Source organism: Podarcis erhardii (genome assembly GCF_964252035.2).
Source record: "Podarcis erhardii genome assembly, chromosome: 17".
Lineage (NCBI taxonomy): Eukaryota > Metazoa > Chordata > Lepidosauria > Squamata > Lacertidae > Podarcis > Podarcis erhardii.
The window spans coordinates 20,058,643-20,080,364 of record NC_138515.1 but is presented as its reverse complement, the minus strand read 5'-3'; the positions used below and the strand labels follow the sequence as shown (position 1 = coordinate 20,080,364).

At 42.6% G+C, this 21,722-nt stretch overlaps 1 protein-coding gene and 2 long non-coding RNA genes across 18 annotated transcripts in view; 1 reads left to right on the top strand and 2 right to left on the bottom strand.

Annotated features, from left to right (window-relative positions):
• Positions 1–21,722, bottom strand: part of LOC309332595 — a 417,968-nt gene that overhangs the window by 319,045 nt on the left and 77,201 nt on the right. The window lies entirely within an intron of this gene.
• The window catches only part of NFIB (nuclear factor I B), a 296,978-nt gene that overhangs the window by 261,703 nt on the left and 13,553 nt on the right, over positions 1–21,722 (top strand). For 5 of the 16 annotated variants that reach the window (XM_081845179.1, XM_081845170.1, XM_081845182.1 and 2 more), the window contains exons 9-11: positions 4,794–4,959; positions 8,859–8,941; positions 21,530–21,618. The exons of 1 other annotated variant lie outside the window; for it this stretch is intronic. In XM_081845179.1, coding sequence (XP_081701305.1) covers positions 4,794–4,959; positions 8,859–8,941; positions 21,530–21,618 — 338 coding nt within the window. The remainder of the gene's footprint in view (positions 1–4,793; positions 4,960–8,858; positions 8,942–21,529; positions 21,619–21,722) is intronic. 10 more of the 16 variants (XM_081845180.1, XM_081845178.1, XM_081845183.1 and 7 more) reach the window with 6 other exon arrangements.
• Positions 1–21,722, bottom strand: part of LOC309332597 — a 40,018-nt gene that overhangs the window by 7,957 nt on the left and 10,339 nt on the right. The gene's annotated exons all lie outside the window — the stretch shown is intronic.

Below are 21,722 nucleotides of genomic sequence, written 5' to 3'. Positions count from 1 at the left end.
ATTTAAAAACTACGTATACCCAAGATTTCATTCTAATAATATTCAGTTGCAACGAGGCATGGGGCCTTCATAGCATAGCACCTCTCACTGTTCAATTTTCTGTGTCTCATCATAACCTCTGCAGTCAATACACAACCTGTTTGTGTTGCTGTTTTGACGCTAAGTTCATAAATCAAACATGTGCAGACAGGTGGCTTGGTGGCTGCTCACCAACTTTGGGATAAATTTATTCCCAAGGGACACCAGTTCTTGATGCTTTTTCCAAGACACAAGTGATTTGTTTATTTATTTTAAACTTGTGATGAGCACTTTGCATCTGTGAATATGGATTGGTTTGTTTTTGCTGTACTTTTCAGCTCACACTGTCATTAATACTTTTCACTAAAGTCAGTTCCTTTTACCATTGTGTTTCTGTTACAGTCATACCTCAGTTTACAGACGCTTCAGGTTGCGTTTTTTCAGGTTACGGACCACTGAAACCTGGAAGTACTGGAACGAGTTACTTCCAGGTTTCAGCAGCTGCACATGCACAGAAGCGCTAAATCGCTCTTTGCGCTTGCGCAGAAGCACCGAATCGCAACCCGCACAGATCACGTTCGCAACCTGAGCATCCACTGTATATTAGTAAGAATATACTAATATGCTTTCATTTTCTGGAACTTTCACTGAGAAAATGTTGTGCGTACCTAGATTTAGATTGCCCCAAACATTTGGGAACAGCTAATTAAAGCCTTAGAAATCACCCAAATAGTTATACTGTCATACCTTGGAAGTCAAATGGAATCTGTTCGGAAAACATCCGGAAACCAAAGCGCGGCTTCAGATTGGCTACAGGAAGCTCTCCTGCAGCCAATTGGAAGCCGCAGAAGCCCCGTCGAACATTCGGCTTCCAAAAATAGTTCGCAAACCGGAACAGTCATTTCTGGGTTTATGGCATTCAGGAGCCAAAACATTTGAGAACTAAGCTGTTCGAAAACCAAGGAATGACTATATTAACTAATGCATTAAATTAAGGAGAAGGCCATAGCTCAGTGGGAGAGCCATCTGTGTTTCATGCAGAAGGCCCCAGGTTTAACCACTGACACCTCTAGGAATATCTTATGCCTGAAATCCTGGACAGCTGCAGCTTTCCAGTACTAAGCTAGATAGATCAGTGGTCCAACACAGTATAAGGCATTTTCTAATTTAAGGGTATGGCAAGTGTGACACCTTGCCATAGCTGTCAACTTACAGATTTGAAAATAAGGGACCAGCAGCCAAAATAAGGGTTCAACAATTACTTTGATAAAATACATATTTTGTTGCATGCAAATGGCTTTAGATACCTATTACCGTATTTTTCGCCCCATAGGACGCACCGGCCCATAGGACGCACCAAGTTTTTTGGGGGGGAAATAAAGAAAAAAAATTTTATTCCCCCCCCCAGGTGCTTGTGGGGCCGGCAGTGGGGAGAAGCGCTCTTCTCCCTGCCGCCCGCCTGCAGACCAGGTCCGGGGACAGCGGGAGGATGCGCTGCGCCTCCCAGCTGTCCCCGGAGCTTGCGGGGCAGGCAGCGGGGAGAAGCGCTCTTCTCCCCGCCGCCCGCCTGCAGACCAGGTCCGGGGACAGCGGGAGGACGCGCTGCGCCTCCCAACTGTCCCTGGAGCTTGCGGGGCAGGCAGCGGGGAGAAGCACTCTTCTCCCCGCCGCCCGCCTGCAGACCAGGTCCGGGGACAGCGGGAGGATGCGCTGCGCCTCCCAGCTGTCCCTGGAGCTTGCGGGGCAGGCAGCGGGGAGAAGCACTCTTCTCCCCGCCGCCCGCCTGCAGACCAGGTCCGGGGACAGCGGGAGGATGCGCTGCGCCTCCCAACTGTCCCTGGAGCTTGCGGGGCAGGCAGCGGGGAGAAGCGGGATGGTGCCGTTCCGCCTCCCCGCTGTCCCCCGACCTTGTGGGACTGGCACTGCGGCTCTCCTGAAGCCTGGAGAGCGAGGGGGGTCGGTGCGCACTCACCCCTCTCGCTCTCCAGGCTTCAGCGAAAGCCTGCATTCGCCCCATAGGACGCACACGCATTTCCCCTTCATTTTTGGAGGGGAAAAAGTGCGTCCTATAGGGCGAAAAATATGGTAGGTCCATAAATTACCACATAGCATATATTCAACACAAAAAAACAGCAACAATTTGTTGTTGACAAAGGACAGCTGGACATAGAAAGGGCCCCATTACTTTCAGTAGCTTATTTAAGGGACATCATTAATAAGGGACAGCAGCGGGACATGGCGCTGGGATAAGGGACTGTCCCGCCAAATAAGGGACACTTGACAGCTATGCACCTTGCCTCTGCAACTGAGAGGGCCGTGGCCATGTGATGTCAGCATGCCCCATGACATGCTTGTGCCATGCACATATGACGTGACAACACCATGCAGTGTACATGTATGTCTGCCGGGGAATTTTGAGGGGGCCCTCAGCCCCCCCAGCCCTCCCTAGATGGTGAGCCTGGGGCATGGTGTATTTGTCTCAGCAAATTGAGCAGGAAAATATTAGTATGCATTGCAACTACTTCTTCTTCTTCTTCTTCTTCTTCTAATTCTTAAAGTAATTTGGATTCGTTTTTCCCCCCTAAGTGCTTTGTTGGGGGAAAATGTTTAGATGGCAACCCATAGCAAATAAAGAGAAACTGGATGTTTATAACCAACAGCATGAACTGTGGGGCTACTCCTATTGTGGAGAAAGCTTAAATGTGACTTTTAAATAGTCTGTTGTTGTGTCCAAGAAAAAGAAGACAGCTGAACTGTGTGCATGAAATTCTGTGTATGTGCGCACTCACATATGTGTGTATGTGTTTATTTATAAATGATCTCTCTTCCAGCTGGTAGCAGAAATGGGCTTAGGTTTTCTGCAGCAACTTCTTCCCATCAGGATTATGTTTGCCCGTATCTGGTTCCTGTGTCATGTCCAGTCATTTTATACAGTTCTTGATCTAGCCACCTTTCTGCTTCCTGAACGCAACTTGATTAGTTAGTGCATTTTCCAGTGAGCTATCTAGGTTTTAGGCATTTTACAATTATATTTCAGTAACCTTTTGATGCAAATAGCTGAAGCAATCAGTTATGAAATTGGTCTGATTACCAGAGAAGTGAAAAGAAGTTGGAGGGCAGAGGAAGCAGTGTGTTCATTTTATATCTGAATTGTTTCGGCTGTTCGCTACATAGCAAAATAAGCATGCTGATTTCCACCTTCCAACTACTCTCTAGTTATCAGACCAATTTTAGTTTTAGACCTGTTTCCTTCTCCACTTAATGAATTTATGTTTAGTTAATCTAGAGGGCACTTCTAGACAACCTGTGTATTGAGCATTCATCCTGATTTGTTTGCAGGGAGATCAGATGAAAGTTGTCTCTTTAATGAGCACTCATTTTGTTATGTTTTCAGACAAGTTAGATTATGTTGTGTTAAGGCAAATGTTATCCCACAGTTTCGAGTGCATTTTCCTGCCACTTCCCTTATTGCAAACAGTTAAATCTTTTTTTTTGGGGGGGGGAGTAGATTTATTGCGCAAGGCCTCCCAATCAACCCAAATTGCACAATCTGAATTTGCCAACGTTTGACTGAATCCTACCTCAAAATAGTGGGACTCTGAAAGCACCTCTAGAATTTTACTATTGCCGTTGCATATCTAAACATAGGTAACATTTGATACTTACTCAGGATCACTTGTCGTGATCTGAATAAAAAGTGTGCGAGGAATTATTAAACTCACAATCTGCACTGTTTAATTTCAAATACATTGTTAGAGGCGTTTTGGGGGAATGTCTAAGATACACATTGAGGGAATTCTTTGTGATGCCCACCACCCCATGCTAGATAAACAAACAAACAAACAAACAAACAAACAAATATGTGTGGCCTCCTTAAACCCTTTAGAATTATCCAGGCATGAAGTATAACAGGGGAAAATATTTGTTTATTTAGATTCATATACTGCTCTTCAGCATAAGATTTCAGGGCAGTTCACAGAATAAAATACAGGATAAAAACAAGTACATAAGTAAAGCAAAACAGGGGGTGGGACAATAACCCTCCCTTCCCACAGACACATTTAAAAGGCTGAAGACTATTAATCAGCCAAAGGTCTGGTCAAAGAGGAACATTTCTGCCTGTCGTCCAAAAATATATAATGAAGGGACCAAGCATCCCTGGGGAAAGCATTCCACAAATGGGGAGCCACGATAGAGAAGGCCCTGTTCTTGTGCTGCCACCCTCTGGACCTCAATTTGTACTGTTTTTTAAAACAACAATAATAAAATAACAACAGCAGCAGCACTTCAGTGAGATAGAATAATGGCCTTCACTAGTGAGTTTCTTATAAGGTAAATAGGCTCTTGCAAATATTACCTTCATGAGGATCACAAATCCCTAAATCTTCTTTCCTTTGCAGAGATAAGAATAAGAATAAGAATAATTACTATTACTTATACCCCAACAGAATTTAAAGCACAATCAAACACTAAAAACTTCCCTAAACAGGACTGTCTTCAGATGTCTTCTAAAAGTCAGATAGTTGTTTATTGCCTTGACATCTGATGGGAGGGCGTTCCACAGGGCGGGTGCCACCACCGAGAAGGCCCCTCTGTCTGGTTCCCTGTAACCTAGCTTTTCTCAGGGAGGTAACCACCAGAAGGTCCTCGGCGCTGGATATAGATACCAAAGTGACACACAACAGCATTGGGGTTCTGGAAAACCCTAAAGTAGATCGCTCTCTTGAGCATTACATGTATATTTCACAAGGCGTTCTTCTGGTTTTGTTTTGTAGCCTAACAGCAGTGGTCAAGTAGTAGGTAAAATGCCTGGCCATTTTACTCCAGTTTTGGCACCCTCTCCCCATCACAGTACGGTGCGGCCTGTGACCCTGACCATGACAGACACTAAACCCATCATTACATCCACTGAAGGTGAGGCATCTTCACCTACAGCAACCAGTAAGTATTTTTCTAGGAAACAAACGCTGTCCATCAAAAATAAATCAATCAAAACCATTTCAAGTTAAGGCCAATATAGGTGCCTTTTCCTGCTATTTGACCAGGCAGATGCTCAAAGTCTGATAATAAAGGACATTGACAAGACATTTACTCTGTACAGTTATAATAACTCAAGTTACTGTATGACATTTGTGACACGGCAATCACAATCTCAGGGCAGGAAATCAAATTAATCCGAGCATCAATTGCCAGGAGAGAATGAAAGCTTGATTATTAATTTAAAGATGGACATTCTCGTGACATTGAGAAGCATACTTGGATTGGAAGCTTTTTAAATTTGCCAACACCTGGAATCCAAAAAGGGAGCGAGACAGACAGGAAAAAAGAGAGATTCATCTGATTCCTCCCAAGTGAGCTTTCATCCAAAACATACTTAATCAGACACATGATCCTCAATTAACCTAAGCATTTTAATTCATTAGAACTGATACTGAAAAATCTTTTGGGTTAACTATATTTAACGAGAGTTTGAAAGTTTTGCATTTGCTAATTCGCTATGTTGAGTACCGTGGGTTGTATCCAGCTACACAATTGCACACACGGAACAACTTTCACATGTGCAGTGGAACCTTCCCTCCTCATGCACCCCCCTCCAGTTGCTCTGGGGGTTCTCCCAAACCTCTGGAGCAGATGTTGGAGGGCATGCGCGAAAGTGAGGTGAGTAGAAGTTCCGCACGTGTAGTGAATTAGTTGAATACAAGCCCATATAATTACCCTATAGCCTTCAATGGAATTGCAGACATAGACATGTAGGGCGTATCAACTGTTAGAGCTACTTCTCAGGAATACAGCAGCCACAAGGAGAGTCCTGGGAACTTCTTCTATATGCCGTGGTAGCCACTGAGTTGCTGCAATTAAGTTAGGTTGTGCCCGTTGAATTAAATGTTCCAGGCACCAGTGTCCGCTAGGAATGTGTGGTTAGTGGGATGAGAATTTTGCACACAGGCCAAGCCATGCATTATTTACTTACATTATGGATGTCACATGAAGTCCCCACTACCTCAAAGTGCATCTTGGCAGTTTCCATGTTACTGTTCTAACATATCATGGTTCGACATTAACCTCCACGTTAATCTGAAATTCAACATTGCAGCTGTAATAAAAACACCACACAGACAGACACATACATACCCTCTCACTAACTGTAAAGTATTGTTGCAATCATGTAATGACAAGTGACTTCTTTACCTAGATACTGGTTTCAAATTAAAATTTCTTAAATGTTAATATCCCACATATAGTTAAACACGTATGGTTCCATCTTCATACGATGTTAGGACAGTAGCAAAATTTCTATTAGCTTAGATAAATCTAGACTGCTGCCCTTTTGTATAATGTCCATTTCATCTACCCACATCAAGATAGAGCAGAGTATAAAATAATGGAGGCTATAATCCTGTATACACGAGACCCCCGGGTGTAGGGAGGCATATAAATTCAATAAAAAATAAAAAATAAAATGTACCTGGTATTAAATCCCATTGAACTCAGCAGGGCTTTTGAGTGCACTTTCATCGGATTGCACTGTTAGCAGAAGCAGAAGTCATTACCTACTAATTAATGAATTACCATATTTTTCAGTGTATAAGACTAGGTTTTTTTACCCAAAAATTAGGGTTAAAATTGGGGCTCGTCTTATACACGAGTAGTGCTAAGGGGTGTTTTCTTAATTTGGAGTCCCCAAAAATAGGGGGTGTCTTATACATGGGAGCATCTTATACATGGAAAAATACGGCAATTAATAGTGTTGTAATCTCTTCTGATTTCTTAAGTGTGCACAATTCCTGAACAGTAAAGAAGTTTTTAATGATCTATTCTTATTCTACCCTTAAGAATGGAATGAAACTAGAGCTTCAGATTTGACTCTGAGTATTAGTTGTTTCATCATATCTCATGTGCCTTCCAAGCAATATGGCACTAGTTAAGCATCCACAAAATATTAAAAGCTTAAATGGTGTTTAAGGACGCAAGGGAACCCATCACACACACATCGCAGGTGCATTTCTTTGAGGATCCTACTTTAGGTCTTTGAGAAAGGATATGATTAACACATGGTGAACATTGTGTTAGCAACATTCCCTTTGTGCATAAAGAGCAAAGGTATGCACAAATGGATTCCATTTGTGCATGAAAATTGCATTTATTTCAACATTAAATATTAAAAGAGTTTTACATATCTAAAATGTATTACTTGCTGTGAATAGATGGTTCTTTAATCTTAACATTTCACCAGGAAAAAAAATGTAAAAGGTTTGACCACTTCTATTTAAGCCTTGTTTAAACCTACATAGAATAATACGCACAATGGAGGAATTTCTTCTATGCATCTGGGATTTTGCTGAAATTATATGGAATAACACATGTTCCTCCTTCATAGAAATATCACTTTACATGTAAACATGTAATCCATTTTTATGGTGGTTATTCAGTAAAATGTTCTTTTAAAAGGAAATAGATAAGATGCCATTTGTTTGTTTGTTTTAAATAGAAATATAAAAAGGTAAAGGTAAAGGTGCCCCTGCCCATACGGGCCAGTCTTGACAGACTCTAGGGTTATGCGCTCATCTCACTCTATAGGCCGGGAGCCAGCGCTGTCCACAGACACTTCCGGGTCACGTGGCCAGCGTGACAAGCTGCATCTGGTGAGCCAGCGCAGCACACGGAACGCCGTTTACCTTCCCGCTGGTAAGCGGTCCCTATTTATCTACTTGCACCCGGGGGTGCTTTCGAACTGCTAGGTTGGCAGGCGCTGGGACCGAACGACGGTAGCGCACCCCGCTGCGGGGATTCGAACCACCAACCATGCGATCGGCAAGTCCTAGGCGCTGAGGTTTTACCCACAGCGCCACCCGCGTCCCATAAATAGAAATATAATACCATTTAAATCAATCCTTTAGTGCTTATCTATTTGTTCTTTATGCCATTGGCAGTAGGAAGTTAAGATCACCTTACTCTGAAATTGATTCAGGTAATGTAGACATTTTCAAACTAGGAGTCAGAGTAAAACAACACATTTCTTTTGACATAATCAGAAGTTAATAACTTTCAGTCAACACACAACTATTTTCAATTCAAAAGGTAACCTACAGGGGAAAGGTGAATCATTCCATTAACCACACACATGGGAAAAAATGTTTTAGGAGCTTCTACATTATAGGTCAGTTTTCTAGAACTTACACTAAATACATTTGCTCCACAGTTTTCCGGTGTACAAAGGGCGAACATTTTAAATACAGTATTTGTATAATAATTAGATGCTGCTTATATTAACTTACAGAAGAGGGATTCCTAGATCTCCCTTTAGAAAAGGGGGGGGACACCTTTTATGCCTCATTTTAAAAAATAGCCTTAGCCAGGGCTTTTAATCAGCTAGAATTCAACTCAGTTCCGGCACCTCTCAGGTGGGAGCTATTGCCATTCTAAGAGAACAAGGGAGACCTTCCCTCTTTTTCTAGGAAAAATAGCACTGGCCTTAGCTTGGTTATGTTCTAAATCTGAGTGGTACTGCGAATAAACCTCATTCTACTGTAGCAAATTGTTAGTCTTTGAATTTTGTTGTCTATGTGACTGCATTGAATGAGCATCTGGCTGCACATCTCTTAAAGTGAGCTGGTAAAAAACACACAAAAAAAAACTTGTATCATGTAGAGAAATTGTCACTGGCAAGGAAGGTGGCCCTGCCTTCATTCAGATTCCATTGAAGTCCATAGGTGTTATAAAACTCTATCCCTTAGTCAAATTCGTTCTTCGTAACTCTGAATTTCTCGTGTTTAAATTATACAGGGTAGAAATGGATAGGTGTCTATCTTCATCAATCTGTTTTGTTCTTCCTTAATCAGCCTACACAGCCTCAGGCACATCCCAAGCCAATCGATATGTGGGACTAAGTCCAAGAGACCCTTCTTTTCTACACCAACAACAGGTGGGCAAGTTTCACATAGGTATAAACAGTAAAAAGACGAGTATTTGCAATAAGTCCCTGAATCCATGTTTCCATTGACCTTAAAACTAGAACAGGATGAGTACCCTTAAACAAAACCTATTTGTATTTCAATATTTGGATAGCTACAAGATGTTTCTGTAGGGTTATGTAAAGGCTTTTCCACGGTGAATCTTTCAGTTACGTTATTTCTAAACTCCTGGAAGTTGAATATATATGAATGCCTCTGTGAAGAAGCAGTACTACTAGTCAGAATTTAGTAGGATTAAGCAATACAATAGTTGATTCTCCAGCTATTTGATATCATTTGATATTTGAATGTATACATTTATAGTTCCGAAAGAATAGCAATACAATAAAATTCAATTGCAGAACATCATCATTCCTAGATTAATACATTCGGAGTGTATTGTTGATTTTACTGTGACGCAAGCTCCTTTTTGTTCCAATTTCTTTTACATCATTTACATTTCAAGTAGCATTTTAGATTTCACACCTCATTGATGCTGTAAATTTAATGAAAATAAATTGTTCGTCCAAAATGACAGCTGAGATTAATAGTGGCTAAAAAAACAACCCAACCCACCATCAATTAATAGTAGGGGCATGCAATACTGCCATACTGCTAGTTAGGCATAGAAGAAAACTAAATTCTGAACCGTCAGAATTAAGATATGCTTCATGATGATGCAAGAGGCTGTTTTTACAACTTACACAGTTCTGAAGTCTAATGTTGCCTATGCATACATTCCTTGTATGGTGATATAGTTAGACTGCTGCATCTGGAAATTGCACCTTAACCACCGAGGCCCGAGTGGTGTTATACATATACCTTATGCAGAATTCAGTGAAACTTCACTCAAAATAGCTGATGCACAACAAAGGCTTTCTTGTTCTTTACCAGTGAGACTTCACTGAAAACATCTGCAAAGAGAAAATACCAAATAATGATTGGCTACTTCAAACCAACTATTTAAAGTTTCTGATATTATGCTTATAATTCGACCCGTATGCAGTCACTTGATTTTAAGTACATAGTTTCCTTTCTAAACAAAAAAAACACACACTCTTTCCTACACTGGATTTAAGAAATCTCATGGAACTGCAGTATTGACTTGCTTTAAGCTATGTTAGGCTGCAGTCCAAAGCCCTGATCTTTGCTGCTTGAGAGGATTAGAGATTTTGCTTGCTACCAGCACCAGAGTTCATGCTGGCAGAATGAAGCATAAGGCCCCCTCAAACAGAATGTTAGTAGGGGCAGCTATGTATGTATCTTCTGGGTCTTGAGTCAGTTAGTTCTTCGGAGACCATTTGGGCTCGCTTTGCTGCACCAGCTTCTGGATGGCACAGCAAAACTGAAGAAGAAAAACCACACTCCCCAATTTTGCACCCTATATGGCACAAGTTGGCAGCGCTCCAATATGTCCCAGTCCCTCGTTAGGACTGTTTTGCCCTTCCATCTATTAAGAAAGGGAGCAAAACGATTCCACATTCCTTGGTACTCTCTAGCAATCTTAACAATATATGCAAATAAGCTCATCGCAGATTGGCAGTCCTCATGCTACAAACTCCATGTTTGTTTTCTGATTTATTTATTTATTTTTTAGAAATTGTCTTTTTGATAGATTGGGTTGTATACGACTGTGTCCCTCTATCAGCGGAAGGCTCTTTGACCAAGCATTACTTTTGTTGGCTTTCATAAACAGAAAGGGTGTGTATGTGTGATGTGTGTGATTGTTGCATATCACGCTTTTGTAAATGCAAATTGCAGAGCCAGCTGTTTCAAAAGTACCCCAGCTCTCCAGTGCAGATTTTGGGGTTCAGCAGGAGGTTGCAGAGGGCATGCGGTATTAACAAAAATAGTATCCCACCCCTTTCCACTCAAGTGAAATTTTGCCCGATAAAGAAGAATTCCACTGGTAGAGGCACACAACGAGATACAATCCAATATCAAGACACTAAGAAAATGCTATAAATGTGTCTGTATCTTTTTCATGCAGAAATATATTCCTGTAAGGTAAAGAGAGGAGAAAGAGCTGGAGAGTTTCATAAAGTATTAGTCTTTAATGGGTATGAACTTGTTGAGAGTTGAAAAAGCCCATTACAGTGGTACCTTGGTTCCCGAACGGCTTGGCTTCCGAACAAATTGGCTCCCGAATGCCGCAAACCCAGAAGTAAGTGTTTCGGTTTGCGAATGTTTTTCAGAACCTGAACATCCAACACAGCTTCCACAGCTTCTGATTGAATGCAGAAAGCTTCTGCAGCCAATCGGAAGCCGTGCCTTGGTTTTTCCAATGGTTTCAGGAGTCAAATGGACTCCCAGAATGGATTAAGTTCGAGAACCAAGGTTCCACTGTATAGATCATAGACCCACGCAGTCATGTATTTGCACAGTACAGGAATAGGCTCCCTGTTTTACCTTCCACCAGGCTCCTAAAATAGCTTGTGACGTGAACATGCCACTTGGAATCCCATATGCGCAATGGTCTGATTTTACCATCTCTTTAAGGTGGGATAAATGTGCAGATTAGAGGTTTTATGTAGGAAACTGGTCACATCACATTAGGTGCATATAGGTGGAGGGGCCCCCGTTCCCACTCTACCACACAGATGGATCATCAGGTAAGTATGTGAACTGGGGCAATAGCCCCCTGCAATCCCAAATATGTGTCTTCATTGTGTAGAATGAGAGCTTGGAATATTTTCTTTTTATTATTATTTAAATGTAACTGCAGCTGGAGAGGAGATGTGAGGTACTAAAAAAAAATAGTGAAAAGGTATTTTGCCATTTCCTCCCCCTCCCCCCATTCTGTAATTAATTATATGTTTAGGTGTACTTTTGTGTGCAACTTTTTGCCCCAGTATATGATAATGGTCACAAACTCAGTGACTATATAGGAATAAACAAATGCATGGATGATAGGTCTATCAAGAGCTGCTGTTCAGAAGCAGTTTAGTACTGAGTACTAGAGGCTGTCAACAAACTATAGGGAACAAGGATGCCAACTCTATGGAGCTGAGGTGTCTTCTCCCCCCCAAAAAAAAATCTGCTGGGAGGGGTCTGGGCCATCTCATTGTTAAGGGGCTGAGTTCAGTGGCCGGCTCCTCCTGAGTGCAAGAGAGGAGGAGCTGCCGGCAATTGAAATTGCTGCTCTGGGCTCCGTGCTCAGCCTAAATGATGTCACACACCCATGGCAAGCACCTGTGAAAGAGAATGACCTTGGCTATCCTGACTTCTTTGCGAGTTTCAGGTTGAACACTGCAAAATGCAACAAGTGAAAGGACCATGGTCTAATCCACGAAAACACCGTATTTTTCTGTGTATAACATGCCCCCATGTATAAGATACCACCTACTTTTGGGGACCCCAAATTTAGAAAATGGGCACATGCACTATCCGTGTATAAGCTGCACCCAGATCTTTAACCTTATTTTAAAGTAAAAAACAAAACCTGGTCTTATACACGGAAAAGTATGGTAACTCTTGGGTTCTTAAAGATACTTAATTAGGAAATAGGTTACATTTGTGGCTGCTTTGTAGAAATACAATGCTACAATTAGAAAGCTTATGAGGCATATTAAAAAAATAGGATTTTCAACTGCAGTCGTACTTTGGATCCCGAACGCCTTGCGAGTCGAACATTTTGGCTCCCAAACGCTGCAAACCCAGGAGTGAGTTCCGGTTTGCGAAATTTCTTTGGAACCCAGACATCTAATGCAGCTTCTGATTGGCTGCAGGAGCTTCCTGCATCCAATTGGAAGCCATGGCTTGGTTTCCAAACGTTTTGGAAGTTGAACGGACTTCTAGAACGGATTCCGTTCAGCTTCCGAGGTATGACTGTACTTATTTGATATATGGCGCTTACTCCTAAAAATGTCTCGGAAATGACAATGCATATAATGTTATTGTCTTGTGTGTGATGGGGCAAGGCGAAGCACACATGCAGAAATTGCCCAAATTACTTGGACAGAGTAAAGGTTATGCTTTGGTAAGGCAGAAATAAGATTGATTTACTATGTCCTTTCATTACTTTACAACAATTTAAAAGAGACCACTTTTCCTGTGGCAGGTCCTAAATGCATTTGGTTTAAAGTAGGCCATGATGAATGAAAAGAAAAATCAAGGGGTACATGAAATAAAGGCAATCAATCATTTTATATTAGTTGAGAGAAATTCTAAATTAGAAAGCCAATGGTTTTAGTTCCAGAGAGGTGTTTTAAACATTCACCATTCCTTTTAATATACTTTGACCCCTTAGGAATAAATATTGTCACAGGTACATTCTGTGTTTCACAGGAGGAGCCATTGGAGAGATTTATTCTCTCAGGTTATGAGAGGTATTGACGTTTATTCTTGAGTGCTTTTTTATTATTAAGTAACATAACATAGCCTATATAAATTGTAGTAATGACCATAAATTTAGGCTGCTTGTATAGTTGATGATTCTCCTTAAAAATAGTCTCTTCAAAAAAAATAATAGTTTGGTGGAATTTCCAATGAAGCAATTTATTACTGAAAGTTGCTGGAATGTTTCCATCGATGGGAGCATTATAAATATAATTTTGAGAGCTCATGTGCATGGGGAAGCAATATGACATATAGATTTTAATTTACAGACCAGGACACTATGAGATGCATGTTATTAAACATGTAACTTAATATGCGGATAGCTGCAAAGTCAGGGTTATTATTAGGAATCATAAATCTAACCATTCCTTTTTCTGTGGTGGTCACACATTGGCTCCTAGCTACTTTAAATTGCTAAATATTTCCATGCTAAAGCAACAATAGCATAATAAATCTTTTTTTAAAAAAATTAAACAGAGTTTTTTTTTAATGCTGTTAGGCCTATGCAGCTGCTGATTTTTTTATTTATTTATTGAGTAGCCAGTCATAGAATTGTAGAGTTGGAAGGGACCTTGAGGGTTGTCTAGTCCAGTGTTTCCCAACCTTGGGCCCCCAGCTGTTTTTGAACTACAATTCCCATCATCCCTCACCACTGGTCTTGCTAGCTAGGGATGATGGGAGTTGTAATCCAAAAACAGCTGGAGGCCCAAGGTTGGGAAACACTGGTTTAGTCAAACCCCCTGCCATGCAGGAATTTGTTTTCCAACGTGGGGCTCAAACCCACAACCTTCAGATTAAGAGTCCATTTCAATAATTGCTGTGCATTGCTTTTAACCATTTTTTAAAAAAAATAAAAATTGCTATACACTGCCCTGGTGTTTTGTGAGAGGGCTGTATGTAAATACTTCTATAACTAAATAATGTAGACGACCACTTTGAGTCAATTGTGGCGCAGATGAAATTGTTAATATTGGTAATCAATGGATTACTCTGGATTCATTTCCTTCACTTTGTTTTCTTCTTTGTTCATGGTTAAAGAGCAAAGATTCTTAGTTCTTAGTTTTGCCACCAGACCTTGATGTGGTTAATCAAAGAGTAATGCATCAAGGAGCTTCTGGTTCTATAGAAGCTGCAAAGGGTTCCATAATGAGATGACTGGCAGATACCTTGTCTGCCTTTTCTTAGCTTTCCTAAGGCAGCCTTCCTCAAATGGGCACACTCCTGAAGTCTTCACTGCAAGTCCCATCAGCCCCAGCCAACATCACCATTGCTCTGAGATGATAGTTGCACTCCAACAACAATTGGTGGGCACCAAACAGGAAAACAGGAAGGGTGGTTCTATGGTACACTGTCAGTTTGTGTAGGGCAGGCATGTCCAACTTTGACCTGAACCCCCCCCCCCCCAAAACAGGGACAGGGCATTCCTTCCTAAAAAAAAGCTCAACAACTTTGACCTGAACCCCCGAAAAGGGGGTAGATCACTGCCAGCTTTTAACTCTGTGAGTAGATCGCAGTGTCTTGGGAGTTGGCCACCCCTGGTGTAGGGCAATGGTTGAGCTCAACATGACTTGTTGTCAACTTGTTGTAAATAAAGAGTTATACCTTGGAGCTTATCTCAGAATCTCCTACAAAGGTAGAAAAGGTTTCGTGGCAGACATATCATTGCTTGCAGAAAGAGTTCTGGGGTCAGGGGCTGAACTTTTAATGATCTGAAGTGAAACTTTTGCTAATGAACAGGCTCTTTTCCAACTCATACCATTGGCTAGAGTTATAGCCAGGATTTCAAATTTTTATTAGTTTGTAAAAAAGAAACTGGAATCGTATTTTCCCCTGATTTATCAACTGCTGGTTTTTTTTTTTGTTTTTTTTTAAAAAAACTTTTCACTAGTATGGGCCAGGAAATGACGTGAAACTTAAATATTTATTAAAGTTTTAAAATGCTTTGTAATAGATCACCTTTCCACCAAGGCAAGTGCATTTTCACGACCTAAATGTTATAATTCTAATTTCTTATGGGCAGGATGATTTTGCAGAGACAATATACCTAATTAAAAAGCTGGGGAAGTGAAAGCAGAAGAGAAGTTATTTATCATATTTAAAATGTTAGTCTTCTATGTGCTGGTGTTGGTCCAGTTACTGATACATTCTTAATACCATAGCACTACATAACATTAGGTATGGGTTTTTACCAGTGCTTGGACTCTGAGTCTGTAGATATATATAGGGGTACATAGAATTACCTTTAGGCAGGCTTGCCCCCCCCCCTTTGCACCAACCCAACAATGTGAGATGTAGGTAGTTAAAGAAAACTACAAATCTCACACGCGAGATTGGCATTTCACAGCAGCCATACCAGCAGGAAGTTGTAGCTCAAGACACATCTTTTGGCTTTTACATGATTCCATTAATAGTGGAATAAATCTTCTTTATTCAAATCATATACGAGGAAGCTGAAACCATAATTGCAGACACTGTCTACGGACTTAATATTGTCAGGCAAAGACTGAAAAGGCACTAGAGATTTTTCTCCAACAAAGCTTTAATAGATTTAGGAAACAAGTTATCGACGCTTAGGCTGTTCACATTGTGTCTCTTATCATAATTGACAGTTTGACGTAAAACCTAGTCACATGACTGTCAGAGACACATGCAAATGGATAAGAGGTCACATTTCACATACTCTTGTTGGAAAGGAAACACATTTAAAGGAAGTTTCACTCAAAACAATGACAATATGCATATGTTTATAGCCTTCCCTCAGTCAACAAAAAGCAATCTTGGTCTCATATCACTTGCTGCCTTTTCCATATATATTTTTACCTAAGCTGCTGAACAAAGAGGTGTGGAAGGAATATTAACCTTAGAAACTTTGTTAGGATAGGGGAGATTAATATTAAATGATACATGATGTGTTTAAGAAAATTAGTTGTAGGTTTGTAATTTTTTAAAAAAATATTATACTAAAAATGGGGTGGTTGGGTTTAAATTAAGGTTACCAGATGTCCCCGTTTCCCGGGGACAGTCCCCAGATTTACAAATCAGTCCCCTTACAAAATCCACTGAAGTTGAAAAGTGTCCCCGGATTCATTGAAAAAAATCTGGTAACCTTAGTTTAAATAGCATTATACGAAAATTAGATTGGGATCCAAAGAGTTGCCTGCTGCCCAACTCCCAGCTCCCTTGCAGCCCAACAGTATCCAACTTAAAATGCTTGTGTCTTGATCCGGCAAGAGAGATGCAGCTGATCTTTGCTTCTGCTACTTGGGACTGTGATTGCAATTCCCAATGTTGCATTAGGAATCAACCTGTGCAGCTCAGTTCCTGCAATCCTGTATGTATTAACCTAGGGAGTTAGCCCTATAAAATGGCCCTTCACAATGGTGACCATCATTTTTTTAAAAAAAAATCACATCTGTTATATGCTGAATGAATAGGTGCCAGTTGGTGCATATGTTTAGTATAGCAATTTACGTGCAGGCAAGTTATTACTGCATGAGTATCTTTGGATCAGGTCCTCTGTAGGTGTGTATGCATAATTTTTATATTCTTAGGTTAAGGTGACAGTCTTACTGGCATGTGTGCAATTGCACATTTATTTTTATATAAAAAAGTATTTGTATGCAAAGTATATTACTGGTGGCAAATATTACAAGCTTTGCAGTTTTCTTAAATTACCATAGGCCATCCCATTACCATACCATTCAGATCTTATTACACGTGTATTATTTATCATAGTTATTGGTAAGAGGATCTGAAATTATTTAATAAGGCCAGTATATTGACACACTTTCTAATCAATATAAAGGTTTTGTACTAGTTTCTAAAGTTTTGATTTAAAAGCTTTTGGCATATTTAGTTAAGAGTCTAGTCATATTTTGTGCCAACCTGCCTCCCCAACTATAATTTAGAACACAAAGCATGGCTTGAGTTTTCAGCTATCAGGCAAACCATGATTTCAGGTTTCTCACCTATTTTGATTTCTGTTTGCTCAGTACTCTTAGCTACAGTGTCTTCCAGAAGGAGAACAACAGTTGTGTGTCAAGGTCCCCAAGCCACCTTCAAATAAAACACAATTCACACAGAATTTTTGTTTAAGGTTTTTGGCATAATTTTTTGGCCACAACTTTATTGATTACAGAATGTGAGTGGTTGCTTAGGCATTGGTTAGTGACTATCTCTTCCGACCTAGAGGTAGGAACAGAACTGACACCCACAAGCCTGTGAAAGTCAATAAGGGAAAACATTTTGGGGAGAGAATAGAGCTGGGTGCCAGGCCCTCACCTCTCCCCGAATGCTCCCAGGGGCTCTTGCGTGGCCCTAACCCCTTGACAGGGGTTCGGACAAGAGCATGGCAAGCCCCTGGATTCCTTTAATGGGGTACCCTTGCAGCAGCAGCATTGGAGGGGCAGGCATAGCCAACCATACCACCTCCACCAACCAAATTTAACCAATGCCTAACCGCAACCTTATAAGTTGTGACAATTTGCTATGCAATAGGCAAAAAACGAAATGGCACCGGCCAATCAGCCAAATGGAAAAATTCCTACCCAGTGGCGTAGCGTGGGTTGTCAGCACCCAGGGCAAGGCAAGTAATTTGCGCCCCCCAGCGGCGTAGCGTGGGTTATCAGCACCCGGGGCAAGGCAAGTAATTTGCGCCCCCCAACCCGGGGCAAGGCAAATAATTTGCGCCCCCTAACCCTGGGCAAGGCAAGTACAGTAATTTACTCTCCCAAGCAGCAGCAGCAGCGAGGCTTCTCTCCTTAATTGATTCCCCCTCCACACCGCGTCGTTTCCTGGCTGCTCCCCCCCCCTTCCCCTCTCTCTCCTCCTCGCTCTGCTTGCCTTGCCCTGCCTGAGGGCACCCTGAGGAGACTCCGCTCTCCTTTTTGACCAGGCGAGGTGGGAAAAAGGGGGGAAAGTCTCTTCCCGCCCCCTCGCCAGACTCCCTGCTTCGCTCGGCTCACTACCCAGGCGGCCAGTGGAAAGAGAGACGCAATTACCTCTCCCTCCGCTTCGCCAAGCTGTCAAAGCCCGGCAGCAGCGGCAACGGCAGCAGCAGGCGCAGCCAGACCCCCGCAAGCCAGCCAGCCCGCCCGCCCGCCCGGCTTCCTCTCCTTTTTTTGCCAGCGGCAGAAGGCTTTGCTCTCCCCCTTCTGCGACCTCCTCGCCAAGCCGAGCGAGCGCGGGCTCCCTAACCAGTGGATTTTAGTAGGGGCAGAGAGCTGCTAGTGCGAGTGCGCCCCTGCCCAAGTTGCGCCCGGTGCGGCCGGCACCCCTGGCACCCCCCACGCTACGCCACTGGCGCCCCCTAACCCCTGGATTTTAGCACTCGAGTGTGAGCGCGCCCCCCCCAGATGTTGCGGCCGGCCCCCCTGCACCCCCCACGCTACACCACTGGGGCTGGGGGCGAGCAAAGGAGCCAAGGACCCCCCCTTAAGGCTCAGCAGGAATTTATTAAATTTATTATTTGCGGAGCCCCCGCGGGCCGAGGCAGCCGAAGCCCCCTCCCCTCGGGCACCTCCCCACCCCCTCCTCTCCTTGGGCTGTAGGTGGAGCCCACGCTCCGAGGCGCTCCAGATCCGGGCTTGGCGAGCGCCTCTCCTCCCCCCGGGGGCTTCCAGCCGCGCTCCGTCCTCGCCTGACCCCCCCCCCCGCGGCTGAGACTTGCGCTGAAAGCCGGAGCCAGCGGCGCCCCCTTCCGCCGGGAGACCCTCGCCCGCCCGCCGGCTTCCTCTCGGAGGGTTTTGGGGAGCGCAGGGCGCGGCGAGGCCCCTCGGAGCTCTCCTCCCTCCCAGTCGGCAGAAGCAGCCGCCGCCTGTGGCTGAGCCAAGGGGATGGCAGCGGCGTCGGGGTGCGGAGGCTGCCCGTGCCCGGCCAGGCGTTGGTGGCGGCATCGGCGCTGCTGCAGCGGCTGCTCCTCCTGCAAGCAGTGAGTGGAGCGCAGCCGCAGCGGTGGCGGCGGGGCGCGCGCACTAGGGCGCAAGGCTGGCGGTGGCGGCGGGGCGCCCGGCGGAGGAAGGAACTTGTCCCTTCCCTCTGGACTCGCGCCCCCCCAGATGTTGCGCCCGATGCGGCCGGCACCCCTGGCACCCCCCACGCTACGCCACTGTTCCTACCAGGCCCCTGCCCCAAAGTAGACGACCCCATGACAGGCATAGCAAGGTCAACACAAACAGCTCTAAATATAGGGAGGGGGGGCAGGTGATCCGATGCGCGCATCAAAAAGAGGCAGCTCAATGCTGCGCGCAGGGAGTAAATAGCCCCTTGGCTGTCAATCATAAATTGCAACATCAAATTCTCCCCAACGACCAAGTGGTGCCCAATAAGATTCGTGGCCATCCAAACTAACCTGCCCAGCAACAGAGGGATGTCTTGTTTGCCCCCACCGCATCACGTGCTCTCCATGAAGGAGAACACGCTCTGTAGCTCTTGTTTTTCAGTTCAGATATAATTCCCAACCATAACTGGCACTCATCATAGCTTACAAACCCAATTTTCAAACCTAGGTTTCCGATTCTGGTTTGCTGATCAATTACAAACCATCGTTTGTCAATTCAGACAGCATGGGGTATGATTTCTGTGACTGAATCTGAATTGAGCCTGGTTAGGTTTAATAGATGATTGCACACAAATATTGCAGATGCAACTTTTATAGTTAAAATGCTGCCCCCTAAAATTTAAATATTAAACTTCCAGCTGAAAGAAGATGTGTAATACATGTTGCCCCCCGCCCAAGTTTGGATCCACATCTACACCAGTGTGCTACTTAAGATCATTGAAGTTCAGTGAGTTCCTTCAAGCTCACAGTCTGATTCACTCTGAAAAATACTGCCTGTAGAAAATTTTATAGCAGACACCCACTGTCCTCGAGGCATAATCTCTGGTACTGTAGCAGTACTTGAGAATTATTCTGGGCAGGAATGTGCCTCTTTCTGGTTGATTTTCCTGGTCATTTTCCCCCTCCCCACCCAATTTTTTAAAAAAGATCACACTGAATTCTTCAGATAACGAATAAGAAAACAGTCAGGGAAGGTCCTTTTCCATTTCTGAAGACTCAATGGCAGGAAAAGCAAGAGGGTAGCAGTCAGACAGGGTCAAGGCATGGATATTATCTTGTCCTCAGCATATATGTTTTTCAGGAAAGGACTATAATAAATCGAGCTGCTGTGAAAGTCATTGCTCTAACTTTTAGAGGCACTTAAGGCTTTCCATTGGGGGATGGGAGGAAGAACAGCTTTTAGGTACAATTAATTACAGTATCCGCGTTATCTTAATTGAATTTGAAAGTGTGATTTGGTACTTTTTAAATAGTATTTTTATAGTATTGGTGAGTAGGGATTGAAATCATACTTTTCCTAGGCTTTCTTCATTAGACTAGATGGGGCTTATTTGCTCAAACATAAGTATAATCACTGCATCTTTTCAGGAAATCTGCTAGCACTGTAGGGCAGCTGCCAGATAAATGGCTGTATAGGGTTACATGAATAATTAGTGAAGAGCAGCGCTGATGATTTGGTGATCTGGGAAGAATTTGTTTCAGCTTACATGTAATGCATTCTCCACTGTATTTTAAAGTCTTTTAAATGGTATTATTTTGCTTCTAGAGCTAGATTAGATTATTTTACCACTGCATGTTAAGTGATGCCATATTCAGTAACACTAAATTAATCAACCTCTATTACAAATGCCTCCACCCTTCTTGAACAGTAAGATAAGGTCATTATGTAATTTTGGATCCTCTTTCCTTTAAATTGCATGTCATCTGTGTATCACCAAATGCATGCTTTCAAGATATTGATTTTTTCCCCTCCCCCTGTCCTTTCCCCCCTAGTACATTGAATAATTTTAAGTGGTTTTGCTTTTCTTTTCTTTTTGTTTTTAAATTCACTATTGAACATTAACATTTCTTTTTTTTTTTTCCCCAGCTCAGTTTATAATATAATTAATTGCTAAATACCGGTTATTCTTTTATGCTTTTATTAATGGAGAAACACATCCAAGTAGCATTTTCTTAATGTGAGGAAAAAGTAGGATTTTGTTTTGCACAAGATGTGTTATGGTTTTATTTTTGAAATTGTTTCTGTTTTTTTACACTAGTACTACTACTACTTGGGGATGTAAGGTTTGTGCCATGTAAAGTACTAGTTTGCATGCATTCATTTAAATACTAAAAACTGTAGTACTGCTCGATCCATATCTGACTGCTAGGTTTCAATTGACAGCTGAGGATTTGTGACTGGACCTTGAATCAAAACGGCAGGCATTTATACCCCAGTGGCAATGAGGATACATTGGGAATTACTTGGCAAAGGTAAAATTTTAATTATTTCCAAACCTAAACTCTCTTGGGTTCTTCGTTATCTGTTTCAGGTGGCCTTCGGGAATATATTTGTCAAGATCTTAACTACACTATAT